This window comes from Melopsittacus undulatus, chromosome 1 (genome assembly GCF_012275295.1).
Source record: "Melopsittacus undulatus isolate bMelUnd1 chromosome 1, bMelUnd1.mat.Z, whole genome shotgun sequence".
Lineage (NCBI taxonomy): Eukaryota > Metazoa > Chordata > Aves > Psittaciformes > Psittaculidae > Melopsittacus > Melopsittacus undulatus.
Genome location: NC_047527.1, coordinates 8577737 through 8590700, shown reverse-complemented (window position 1 = coordinate 8590700; position 12964 = coordinate 8577737). Strand labels below are relative to the sequence as shown.

General features: G+C 40.6%; 1 protein-coding gene across 1 annotated transcript in view; it reads left to right on the top strand.

Moving 5' to 3' along the window:
• Window positions 1–12964, top strand: part of TG (thyroglobulin) — a 179948-nt gene that overhangs the window by 65362 nt on the left and 101622 nt on the right. Inside the window, exons 20-23 of the mRNA XM_034069710.1 lie at window positions 250–474; window positions 6593–6742; window positions 8336–8506; window positions 11803–11925. Of these exons, the coding sequence (XP_033925601.1) occupies window positions 250–474; window positions 6593–6742; window positions 8336–8506; window positions 11803–11925 (669 nt within the window). The remainder of the gene's footprint in view (window positions 1–249; window positions 475–6592; window positions 6743–8335; window positions 8507–11802; window positions 11926–12964) is intronic.

Below are 12964 nucleotides of genomic sequence, written 5' to 3'. Positions count from 1 at the left end.
TTTGTTTACTGATGCTTTGTTTTTTGGATATGCTTCCTCCCCCTGTCTCTTTAACACCTCTACATAGTCTGAGATTAGGGTTTTAATCTGATAGACACTGTAGAGATTCAAACTTGTCTGCTGTTTGCTGTCATGCTTCTATTTCTATATCTGCCTATGTTTTTAACTGAAAGTTTATCGTTTTCTATATTCTGTTCCCATATTGTAAATCTCTCATGATGTTTTGTTGTATTTCCCCCCTCCCTTTAGAAAATGCAATTGTTGGAGAAAATCTCATTGGAGCATTTATAAAAGAGATTAAGGATGGTGATTTCCTGCTGTATTTGGACTCCAAGCAGTTCCTAGCAGATTCTTTTGTTGATTTTCCACGGGATGAAGAGTTTGATCTATCTCCAAGTGTGCAGCTTGGATGTCTAAGTGGCTTTCGAAGAATATCATCTCTTGGGCAAGCAGTCCCAAATTCACAAGGATGTGGTATGTCTCCATTTAGCTTTTCCTTCTTTGATGTTGTTAGGAATTAGTATAAATGTAAAGTTAGAAAATCATTAGTGAATTTGTGTTTACAGTCAATATGTGAAAGGTGTGTGAATGATAAATCTGAGGGGAGATGGGGATTAGTGCTTTGCTTACTGTTCAGTCCTTGCATTGAACCAGCAATTTGGAAATAGATGTCATGGCACTGACGTGGTACACAAGGTTTTGCAAATGTTTTGGGTTTGTTTTTTTTTTAGATCTGTCTGGTATTAGAAGGTCTTTCTGTAATGTACATGATCCTTAACAGGAGATTTCATGAAGATAATGTAACTGGTGCTTCAGATGATGATAAATTACCAAGAATAAAAACCTAGAGGCAGAAATGACAAAAGCTCTGAGATTGTGAATACCTGGGCCGAGTCCAGCCAGCTCTGATGGAAGCTTTCTCGCTGTTGGCCATCACCCAGACTTGATTGCACTTCTGTCCTCTTTTCACCTTCTTTCTTTCTGTTTAGTTGGCTTCCCTGGAGCAGGCTGCCTTTCTGTCAACAGCCTGCTTAGGGCTGACAAACCTACTTCTTTGATGGATCACTATGGCTGTGCATCATAGTCCTTTGTACCAGGTCATGCTGCCAAAGAGCCTTTGCTTTAACAGCCCCACTCTTGTTTCTATCAACATCAACCCTCCTATAGCCCAACCCTGATCATTCCTGTTAGATCATTCAGGATAGTGTCAGTGAGTCTGTGTCTTATGTCGATTTGGGATGTATTCACTATGTGGAGGGATGTACTGCTTCTAGGTATAAGACCAACAGTAGCAGGTATTGGATACATTTTCCAATATGGGAAATATTTTCAGATGGGAAAACTTTAGCAGTTTAAGTTAGAGACCTTACAGCAAACCAAAATACTTGAAAACACCTTGGCTCCCAGCTTGGTGTGGTGGTCCTCTTTAAGTTAGAAGAGCTTCCTAATGCCTGGTCAAGGTCTTCAAAGCAATCAAGCAATGAATCAGTTCTGAACTGCTGCAGTTTCCAGCTTGGACTTTTAAGGGTAAGTTGGCCAGTTTCAGTTCGTCTTCATGATCTGAAACACTTCAGAGTTTGGTTATTTAAATACACCATGCAGAAAAAAAAAGATCAATTCCTGCTAAGAAAATGGATTCTGTAATGACCTTCAGTTACTTAGCAAGATGTACTGTTGTACTGAGTTAAGGTATCAGTATCGAGTCCATCACTTAGGGTAGAAGGATTTATAAAGACTTTACTTGGTCTTTGTAACTTATAAAGAACTTACTTGGACCTTTTTGCATTGTACTTCCTGCCAAGGATAAAGGCTTCTTTAGGAAGCAGTGAATTAATTCTGCTTAATTCCTTTTAGGAAGCAGTGAGTTAATTGAATTTGTGAGTTAGTTCATACATATTTGAACCAGCTAGCTGTAGTAAAATTCACTCAGTGAAGCAGATTTATCATAGAGATGTGGAAAGGAGACAGTTTGTACTCGAGCTTTTGGCAGAGATTTTGTATTCTAAGTTGTCATGGTATGCACACTGGTGGGCACTGGTTTGTGCAGTAGAATCATAGAATCATAGAATAGTTAGGGTTGGAAAGGACCTTAAGATCATCTAGTTCCAACCCCCCTGCCATAAGCAGGGACACCTCACACTAAGCCATAAAAGTAGGACTGTATATTTTCTTCTAAATAGGATTTAGGGATTCTGTTTCTGCTTCCATTCAGAGAGAAAAAAATTTATAAAAATGTGTATATATTATATACGTTTATATATATGTTTTAATTTTGCATTATGGATATATTTTGGTCATTTATCCTGTCCCAGTCTCTACTAATAATAGGGACTAGTAGTAAGAAGTATCACCTTTGATTACAGAACTGGAGGAGTGGTATCCTTGTGCAGTCTCTCCAGTGGGTTGTTCTTCAGCCTAGAATTTGCTACTCAACGTGGTGTTCCTCTGGTACACAGAAACCTGAATCTAGTTAGAACTGAGACCAGGTTACACATTTCATGTCCAGGGATTAAATTTGGGGTTTAATATTTGATACTTTTAGTTATTTTTATTTATTTTCCTATTTTAGGGATACAAATTTTAGCCCAGTGCTAATACATAGATCTGAGATTTTGGGTAAAAGCTGTTCTTTAGTTTCTTATATTGCTAAAATATATGAATGTTGAAGCTTGAAAGAAGTACAGTATGATGGTTTTTCTGACTTCTAAATTCAAACTTCTCTATAACTGTGTAACCCATAGCTGACAAGATACTTGCCTCCAAGAGTTATAAGGTCTATAAGACAAGTGTTTGCCCCAGCTTTTTTTGCTGTTGTGTCCTTTTGTTATGCTAATGTGTGAGACAAAAGGTGATTATGCTTGCTTAAAATGTGATGGGAGACACAGATGTTACTTTCACATCATGACTAAAACTACAAAACAAGGATGTGATAAACACATAAATGTATTGGCTTTCACAATAGGTGTGGTTATGTGGATATAACTATACAAGTTTATAGTAACGAAACCAAACCTCAATAAGACATAAGATGAGCAAACTGGAGTCATATAGTAGAAGAATCTGTAAAGCTAAAAAGAAGAAAGGGGGGGGTGGGGGTTTGCATGCTTGATATAAGAAAAGCTAGTGCCTGTAAAATATAGAGTTAAAGTACTTAGGTTGTAGAAAGAGAACAATGTTTATGTTGTCAGCCTGTGGAATTTAGTGGCCCCACTAAATGTGAGTTAATTGTTTCACACTGGTCCTCTAAAGTATCTTTAGTTTTAAAGAACAATGTTTGTGTTGTAAGTCTGTGGTGAGATAACAAGATTTAGTGACCCCACTAAACATGAATGAGTTATTTCACACCATCCTTGTACTTATCAGTTAGTTCAGAGACAGAGCCTCCCAAACATCTGCTAGCCTGGGATACTCCTTGTCTGCCCGTCCTGCTATAAATATTGCAGGAAGGTCACACTGGTTTACATCTTTGTTAGTTATTAGAATAATTACAGATCTGGCTGGTTTTAGTGAGTTGTGTGATTACTGAGGCGTCCAACTGTGCCAAAGGTGAAAAGCACACTGTGAGGAAGACTGCTTACTTCATCCTCAAGACCCCTGCTCACAGTTATTGAAGAGCAGTGTGCAGATGCCAAGAGGAGGAGACTTATGATAATAAATTACTGGACTTAATTATAATGTTCCCTGCCTATATGCAGGGATTATGAATATGTATGTGACTAATGGAATTGTGAAAGTACATAAACCTGTAACAAATACTAATCACTTGCGCCTCTGGCTACGGTCACACACCCAGCGCTGTTTGCTTTTGCTTTATTGACTTTGTCCCTTAATAAAACCTTGTTATCTCCTTTAGAGGAGTGAATCCGTATTTCACAAGGAGAATGCTTAACAGCTTGTTAAAAATGCCCGTGTTTAGTCTTTAATTGCTTAACGTGCCTCATCCTTTGCACTTTGTCTGTAGATGAGGCTCGGAGCACTCATTGCAGTTCCTCCTGTCATTCATTTGCAGCCGCGCCGCTCCAGGGGCGGGGCTCGGCGCGGGTGGTGCTGCAGTTGTATGGGGCTGGGCCGGTGAGGCCTGTCCCGGCTCCGCCCTCCCTGCTGAAGCGGGAGAAGCGGCCATGGAGGTGGCCTTGGGGCCTGCGGCACCGCGGTACCGTCCTGACAGGCGAGGGGCATGGGCAGAGGGGCTGGCACGTTGTGGGTTCGCTGCTCGGCTCCGTGTGAGGAGCTGGGGAAACACATTGAGATCCGCGGGTGCGGTTATCGGCTGAGCCGTTTGTCTCCACAAACACCCCCCGCCCTGAATCACTTTAAGCAGAAGTTTATTGTCTTTTTTGTATAGCGATTGAAGGCGATAAGACTGAAAGATGTTATTAAAGACCCGTGAAAAGTAATGCTTTAAAGGTTGTGCGATCCGCGTCTCCTGTTTTTTAAAGCTCTTGCACAGGGAGTCCAGTGCTTACTGTGATTTTTGCCTCAGCCTTTCAGGCAGGCACCGCAAGGTAAGCGGTGAGGAGCCGGTGCTCGGCCTTGGGTAAGAGGGCCACCTGCAGTCGAGTGTTGTGGTTGAACTGACAAGCCTAGTTATATAACGGGAAAATAAAATGGTTTTAGTGGTATAGGTTACTATTTTTCTGGGGGTTGACTTGAATAGGGCGGTTGAAAGGATTGCTTAGCTTATTCCGTCTGCAAATGCAGATGGAAATGTGAGGCAGAAAAGGCAAATACCCCATCAATACTTTGGGTGACATGGTTTAGTGTGAGGTGTACCTGCCCATGACAGGGGGGTTGGGACTGGATGATCTTAAGGTCCTTTCCAACCGAAACCATTCTGTGAATATCACCCTTCTTGCGTGTGTTGGAAAATGTCTTTAAATACATCAGACACACATAATGTGCTTAAGACAGGAGAATTCCGTCTGATCTGGGATTTCCTGTGTAATTGATTTTAGATATGTGTTATACCTAGAGTCATTGTCTTGAAGTTTTCTTCCTGAGCACATATCATCTCACAGTTGTCTCATCCTAGACCTTTCCATTGGACCATTTATAGCAGATGAAGAAAGATATGATTGGTTTTATACTAGTTATATAAAAATTATCAGATTATTAGATCTTTTTATTCTATTATAGTTTAGGTGCTTCTATAAGTGAAATTAATTAACATTCCAGTGTGTTGGCCAGAACAGAAACTCATCATATGGGTTGTAGTGCAGATGGCCAATTTTCCATTACTGTTTCTCACATAAGCTTAATCTGCTGTTAAGATGTAAGGCAAAAACAGAAATGAAGTTTTTCACCTTGTCAAAGTCCCAAAATATACATTTGATAGTGTTTTGAAGGAAGTCAACATCTGGAAAACAGCTGTGAAATAACAAGTAAAGGTATTGTCCTGCAAATGTGTCTGTTACTCTTCTGCTGTAATATTCATTCGGATGATCTGTAGGGAAAGACTATTTCATGACCTTCCAGAAGACAAAGAGTTTTTCTTTGTAATATGCATCAGGTCAGCTGGAAATATTGCTGCTGATTGTTCTGAAGATGATGTGTATATATATATGTGCACACTAAGAATATCTTTTTGTTTTGTGTTTGGGTTGTCATGTGCACAGTTAGTGACTTTTAATCCAGCCATTACTGTTTAGTTTGGAAGTGCTTACTAAAAATCATTACCAGGAATTCTGAATGAAAGTATTACCATATGGTGGGTTTCTGCATGATGTTTCTGGAGTTCCTGCTTCTAGAAGCCTTCCTTTTTTCTGTCTGTAGTGTTAGAAGTTACTCTGTTTGTAGCTTGTGTTTCTTTGTTTTCTTTCACAACTTACTCACAAAGTGCATTATCTTATTACAAATGCATTTGACAAATGGAAATCAGGCCTGGGCTTGGCATTTAAGAATAGAAATTCTATCATTTCAGATAGGCTGAGAAAGTTGGAGCTGTTCAGCCTGGAGAAGAGAAGGCTGCATGGAGACCTCATAGCAGCCTTCCAGTATCTGAAGGGAGCCTACAAGGATTCTGGAGAGTGACTCTTCATTAGGGAATGTAGTGATAGGACAAGGGGTAACGGGTTGAAACTTAAACAGGGGAAGTTTAAATTGGATCTAAGGAAGAAATTCTTTACTGTTAGGGTGGTGAGGTGCTGGAATGGGTTGCCCAGGGAGGTTGTGAATGCTCCATCCCTGACAGTGTTCAAGGCCAGGTTGGATGAAGCCTTGGGTGACATGGTTTAGTGTGAGGTGTCCCTGGACATGGCAGGGGGGTTGGAACTGGATGATCTTAAGGTCCTTTCCAACCCTAACTATTAATGATTCTATGATTTCCAAGCAGCTTGATGTGCACTAATTCATTAACATTTTTAGGGTGAGAAAAAAAGGCCATAGTCTATATTCTAGTCACTGGTGAGTTTAATGAACATTTAAGGAGTGTTTACCTTTGTTAGATATAAATATATTAATATCTTGAAGTCTATGAGATGCAGGCATGAGATATATATATATATATATATATGTATACACCCCACATATCTGTGTGCAGATGCCTGAGCTGGTTGGATTCCAGAGAGTAATAAGGTGATTGTTCTCTTTGCAGTTGTTTGTCCTCCAGGCAGTCATTTCCAGAACGATGAATGCATTCCCTGCCCTCTTGGCTACTATCAGTATCAGACAGGAAGTTCCTCCTGTATCAAGTGTCCTGTGGGCAAAACTACCAACTCCTATGGGGCAACAAGTGCTGATCGCTGTAAGTTGAACTCATTTTTTCCCCTTGTCCTTTGTATCCTGGCTTCAAATCACAAATGGATTTTTCCTTTTTTTCATCTCTAAGTTTTAAAAAATCCAAACTCCCTCCTCCCCCCCCCTCCCCAACCCCCCCAAGATCCTCTGTCTGTGTATTTTTGGATGGATATGATCCCTTTTGGATACACTCAAAGACATTTTACAGACAGAACAAACTGTCTGGTGTTTTGACCAGAAATGCATGAGAAATTAGTGGCCATTCTCATCCAGGATGTTGTGGTTCCTTAAGATGTGTTCACTGTCCCCAGGAATGTTGTCTGGGTGTTTAATATCAGTGAGAAACATCTTATTGTAGCTCATTAGTTGTCACTTAAATGAACACTAAAGTATTCTTTATGCAGCTCTTTTGACTGCAAATACTAATACTTCTCACAAAGAAACTATTGATATGTTCACTAAAGTTGGTACATTCAGTTAAAATTACTTATTTTTGCACACAGTTCCATAAAGAAAATCAGGTTTTAAGTGCAAATAAAGTTTTGTCTTCAGAAATAGCTCACAGATAAAAATAAAAGTGAGTCATAAGAATGGGTTTCCTGGGAGTATCAGTGAGTACAGGGAGTATCAGAGAGTATATATGCTTTGTTTTGTTTCAACCTGTTTATTCTGTGAGGTGGGATAAAAGATCAGGTTTATTGTAAGGCACACTGACATCAATCAGCTTTTACTTAAAGTTATCATTTATTTCCATATGTGCTCCCTATGTAGGTATTAGACTCCTGTGCTGGAGGTTTGCTCCAGTTTTCTTTATTGCAGGTGCGGGCAACTAAACCTGCTCCCTGCCTGGTTTTCACCTTACCTATGTGCTGAGTCTCAATACTGATCCTTTCCAAAAGACCATGTCCTGCACACGTAGCTTGCAGCTTTCTTTCCCTGCTGTATCCTTACGAAGTCTGAAGAGTTTACTGAATTGATTGATATGATGGCTCTTCTACTGATGTTCATGAAATTGGACAGATCCATTGCAGCATGCACTGAGCAAGCCTGTATGAAAATACAATTCCTTCTCTGTACATCTTTGCTTTACAGTACTTAGCATAAATGGAGAATTGATCCATGGCAGAGAATCCTAAAAATGTTTGGAATATGAATTGCAGTAACAGCAAAGCAGTGCCATGTTTCAGAGCATGGAATGTCATGCAAATTATAGATTGATTTTCAGTGAAGTCTCTGCTTTACTTAGAGCTCTTTTGTCCTACAGCATCAAAACACTGTCCCACTGCATTGACAGGATCGGAGGCAATGGGCACAGACCAACCATACGAGGTTTCCTCTGGACATCAGGAAACACATTTCACTGAGGGTGACTGAGCACTGGCACAGGCTGCCCAGGGGTTTTGTGGAATCTCCATCCTTAGAGATGCTAAAAAGACATCTGGATGTGGTTTTGGGCAACAAGCTTTTAGGTGGCCCTGCTTGGGCAGGGGGGTTGGACCAGGTGACTTCCCAAGGTCCCTTCCAACCAGACCCATTCTGTGAAACCCAATGACAGCTTTATCAAAGTACCTTGTTTTCTTTCTTTGTTTATTTGTTACAGGCATCACGTACTGTCAAAGCAATGAGCAGGGTCTGCAGTGTGATGATGAGGGCCAGTATAGACCTTCCCAGCAAGACCCTGACACTAAGAAATCCTTCTGTGTTGACAGCTTTGGAGCAGCACTGGGATGGACTGAAACAGATGATCTCCTTACAGACTACCAGTGCCTAGGTAAGTGTCAGGAGAATACTTTGGGTATGCTTTGACCCCACATAAGTGAAACCTGCTAATGGAGAGACTCATCACTCCACAGCTTATGGGGGTTCACTTTCCTATAGCTGTAGCATCTCCTCCTTAATTTTGCATTTCTTGACTACATTGGGGAGTTATTTCCAGTAAGGGAAGAGAGAGAAACAGCTTTCTTGCAGTCTTTGATGGCTAACAGCTTTTCATGTATGCAGACCTCCTGCTTGCTGCTTGGAGATCTAAAAGGATAATGAAAGGACTGATGGGAAAGAATCAGAATTACTAATTTCTGCTTGTATATCTATCTATCTATCTATCTATAAATCACTCATCAATGTGTTCACAATAGACTCTGTTTGGCAATGTCCTCACAGCCATGGCCTGTCACCCTCTGGGTTCCTGCTGTACAGTTTCTGGCTTGGTGAACATATCCTTGCAAACATATCCTTACAAATTTACTTCTGCTTGAACACAGTTCTGAAAAGCCAGTTTTCAAGGATGAATGATTTGGAAAAGAAGTCATCCATCCAACAGCCCCCAACCTGCCTGCATTAAGGTCTATTTACGCTTCTCAGCCTCAAAGCTTTTGCCTTGCCCCAAAATAATTTTCCAGAAGTTCTTATTACTCATCATATCATTGGTATCAAATTTAATGGAATATTCACTTTGGAAACTGAGGTCATGGTGTGCTCTGAATCAGACAATGTCTTATGACAAGGGCCATCAGTGGAAGGATTATGAAATGAAAGCTTTCCCTTGTGAGGAGGTTGCAAAACTATCTTCAGTTACAACAGTTTTTTTTCTCTGAGCATACTCTAAGACAGATCATAGTTATGAACACAAGGTGTTGGCTTCTTTTGCTCTCAATCATGGGGTAGCTGGGATGTTTCACAGCAGCTTAATTCTCCTGTTACTTATTTACCTTGAGCCCTTTTGTAGGAGCGTTTCTGGCTCTGTCCAGGATGGAGAAGTTGCAGAATTCTGTGCTTATTTTGGGGGATCACACTGGAAGATTTCACTACAAATAAATACTTGTAAATGTTGATAATTCAGGGTTTGAAGTATACAACAAACAAGAAATCTGGGTGGTTGATTGTTTTAATGATTTCCAGGGTACTTTAATTTCTTTTTCTTTCTCTTCTAAAGATGATACTGCATTTGCAGAAAGTGTTATATGAAGTGAAACTGATTATCTCTATTTTTACTTTTCCCCAGTCCCTTCTATTTCCCTTAAACTGAATTCAACATGCAACAAGACAGCAGGGCCCAAAGACTGATCTTGCGTTGACAGCAGGCTGGTGATTTGGCAGGGTTAATAAATAACCCAGCTGCTCTTCGGGCTTTGAGTCTTTAGACAGAAGAAGAATTCCCTTGTATGAATACACAGTAATAAGCTGTAACCACCCATGCTTATTTTTAGTGTTCTCTCTTGTTAGATTTTAAGCCACACTTAACATTTATTACAACAACAGGGATAGGATCTAGGGTTTTACTCCACTAATAAGTGAGATGGAGAATTTCTGCTAGGTGCTAAGCCTATGAAATGGCTGAGTAGTTACATTAGCGTTGAGAAGAGGGTGGCATGAACTAACAGCCTAATGAAAATGGGTTCTGGTACAATATTTTTCTTATCACTTTTATTTTTTTACAAAGTAGCTTTATGGATTCAGGTTTTTTACCTTTATATATTAAGAAACAAAATGAGAGTTAAAAAAGGCAGCTATTCTATTAGTTATGCAATGTTTTCTGTTTAATGCTTCATTGCACTTTTCTTCTCTCCTTTTCTCCCATATTATTGTAGAGAAAATGCAAGGGTGGAATGAAGCTGAAATCAGGGAAAAAACCAGGCATCACTGCAAGTTGCAGATGTAGAAGGGATTTAGTTTTGTGTGAAATTAAGCTAACACTTATATTCTGGTGTTCTGTATTTCTAGGAGGGAAAAAACTTCCACCTCTGTTTACAGCCATCACTCAGTCCTTTCCCCGGCTGGATCTGTGTGTGTGTGTGTAAAGAGTTTGGCTTGCCTTCATGCTTTTTCTGAGCAGAAATGAGGGTTTTATCAAAAGCACCTGTTGGCTCAGCCCTGACAACAGTGGACATTTGCTGCTGATTTAGTCCTGGCTGTTTTGCTGTAAGAGTACAAATGATTGTTTTGAGAGCTTATCCCTAACTTTTAGTTTGTGGTTTATCCAGGCATGTCAGGGAGAGAGGCCTGGGATTGTCCTGCTGGAGCTGAGCTTCCAGTTCTTCCACGTGCAGACATCTCCCACAGGCTGAGAGCAGACAAGGGGTCCTGTCTCTAAGGTCTTTTAGGCCTATGCCAAGCACTGGCTAAATTAAGCCAGAGGTCTGCTTTTAAGTGGGGCATTTAGAGAAGTCTGGTACCCACAGGGGTGATGCTAAGTCACCATGTTCTTCACTTTAATACTTTGTGCTAGCACACTGAAGGACACTGGTATATCAACGTGGACATGCTGTACCAAAACCCCTTTGTATACAGGTAGTGGTAAACTTAGCAGGGTAGTGGTGGTGCCTCTATGTGTCCCTTCACCAGACTATAGTAGGGCACAGTCAGGGCCAAACCTCCTGCAGCTTAAACTGTATTTCTCTCCCCATTTAGTGACCTTTGGGGTTTGCATCTCTAGACCCCAGGTGTTTCTTCCAGTGTGTGGACTCTGTGTCAGACATCCTTACACTTATGTGCAGTGGGTCCAATTCAGGGAGAGCAGATAAAAGGGTTTGGTAAGCAAAGTGACAGTCTGGAATTAAAGCTTGAATGAAGAAGCTAAAAAGGAGCATGTAGAACATACTCCCTTGGGTGGATCCCTGAGCCTCAAGTCAGTGGAGATCAGGGTGTTGTGCTCCTGTAAATAAAGGATAAGGCTCTGAGATTTCCTTTCTAACCAAGTTCTGTTGCAGCTTTCTCTTGTTTCAGTGACTGTTGTCTCCCCTGTTGACTCAACAGTTGGTTTAGTGCCATGAACAAGTAATGGAGATGGCCAGTCTGCTGCTGGAAGAGAAGTTTCACTTGAATATAAACTCCCAGCCCACTCCTAGCTAACTGGTTTTGAAAGATCTTGTGACACCTTTTCTTGCAAAACAGAAATGATATCCTCAGTCCACCCATCTCCTGTGTTATCTGTGGAGTTATGGCGCATCAATGAACAAACCTCTTTCCCTACAGCATTTTTCAGTGTTTGTTTCTACCTAGAGTCTTTGTCTCCCTGCAGCACAGGAATCTATAACAGTACATAGTTGTTTTTTTTTGGTGTTTTTATAGTGCTCAGAAAATTTGAGAGAGCTCCTGCCTCCAGGCTGGTTTATGGGTCAGAAGAAGCTCAGATACTTCAGTCTCGGTCATTTGGGAAAGACCTGCAAAATCCAGCTTTTCAGTGCATTTCAGGTGAGGAAAACTCTCAGAAAATCTGTGGAGACAACACTAACCATCACGGAAAACAGTAATCCTTTAATGTGACGAGCTTACAGTCAAGTTCCTAAATGAAATGAACTATATATTTTGCAGTTCAGCACCAATTCACCTCAAGGTATTTATGACTTTTGGAGGCCCTGCTTCCAGGAAGAGATTGGTCTTTCAGAAAGAAGTCTTCTGACTTTACATACCACTTCAGATGAGTCATCTGACTTTAAAGCCAGTTGGTACAGTTTGCAATACAGACGAGAGCTGAGATTCAGATCAGGAAACATTCATCAGACTTTTCAGATGTACAGACAAAACACAGATCAGGTGTTCAGGACACATGAAAACCAAGATTTCCCCTCTTCCCTAATTACCTGATTGACACATAAAAGAGGAATAATTATCCTTGCTTATGTCACAAAGGCATTATAAGGAGTGCAGAGGTATTCCTCTGCCAAGCTTTTCAGTGTAAATATGGTTTTACATCTGGACACATCATGTGTGCTGGTTTATATTGGTTCAAAGTAATCTAAAAGCAAGTAGAATCACTGCACTGCTTTCAGGGTGCTTTGAATCAGTCTCATCTTCTGCCTCCTAATGCTCAGACTGTGAAAAGAGGTAAAAGGGTTATGTTCAAAATAAAAACACCTTGGGAGAAATAACAACGGTGACAAAGTATGTGTCACATACTGTGGTCTAGATGAAGCAGTCATCTCTCATGCCAAGATGTGACTACATGAAGCCTTATGTGTTACTAGAATGATTTTCCTGCACCAGATCATCCCTTAGCTGTATACTGTAAAGTTTCTTGCACCTTCCTCTGAAACTGAGCAAGACACCAAGCTGAGAGAATCATGGGAATGAACTTAGGGAAGAAAAGACATCCCTTTGACAAGCACTGATTCAGTGCACATAGCCTGTATTTTCATTCTAAGTTACATCCACTGTCAAATGACAGCAGTTCTACAAATACTTACTGCTGGGGTGGTCGCTGAAGGGTAAGAGTTAATCTTTCCCTCTGCTT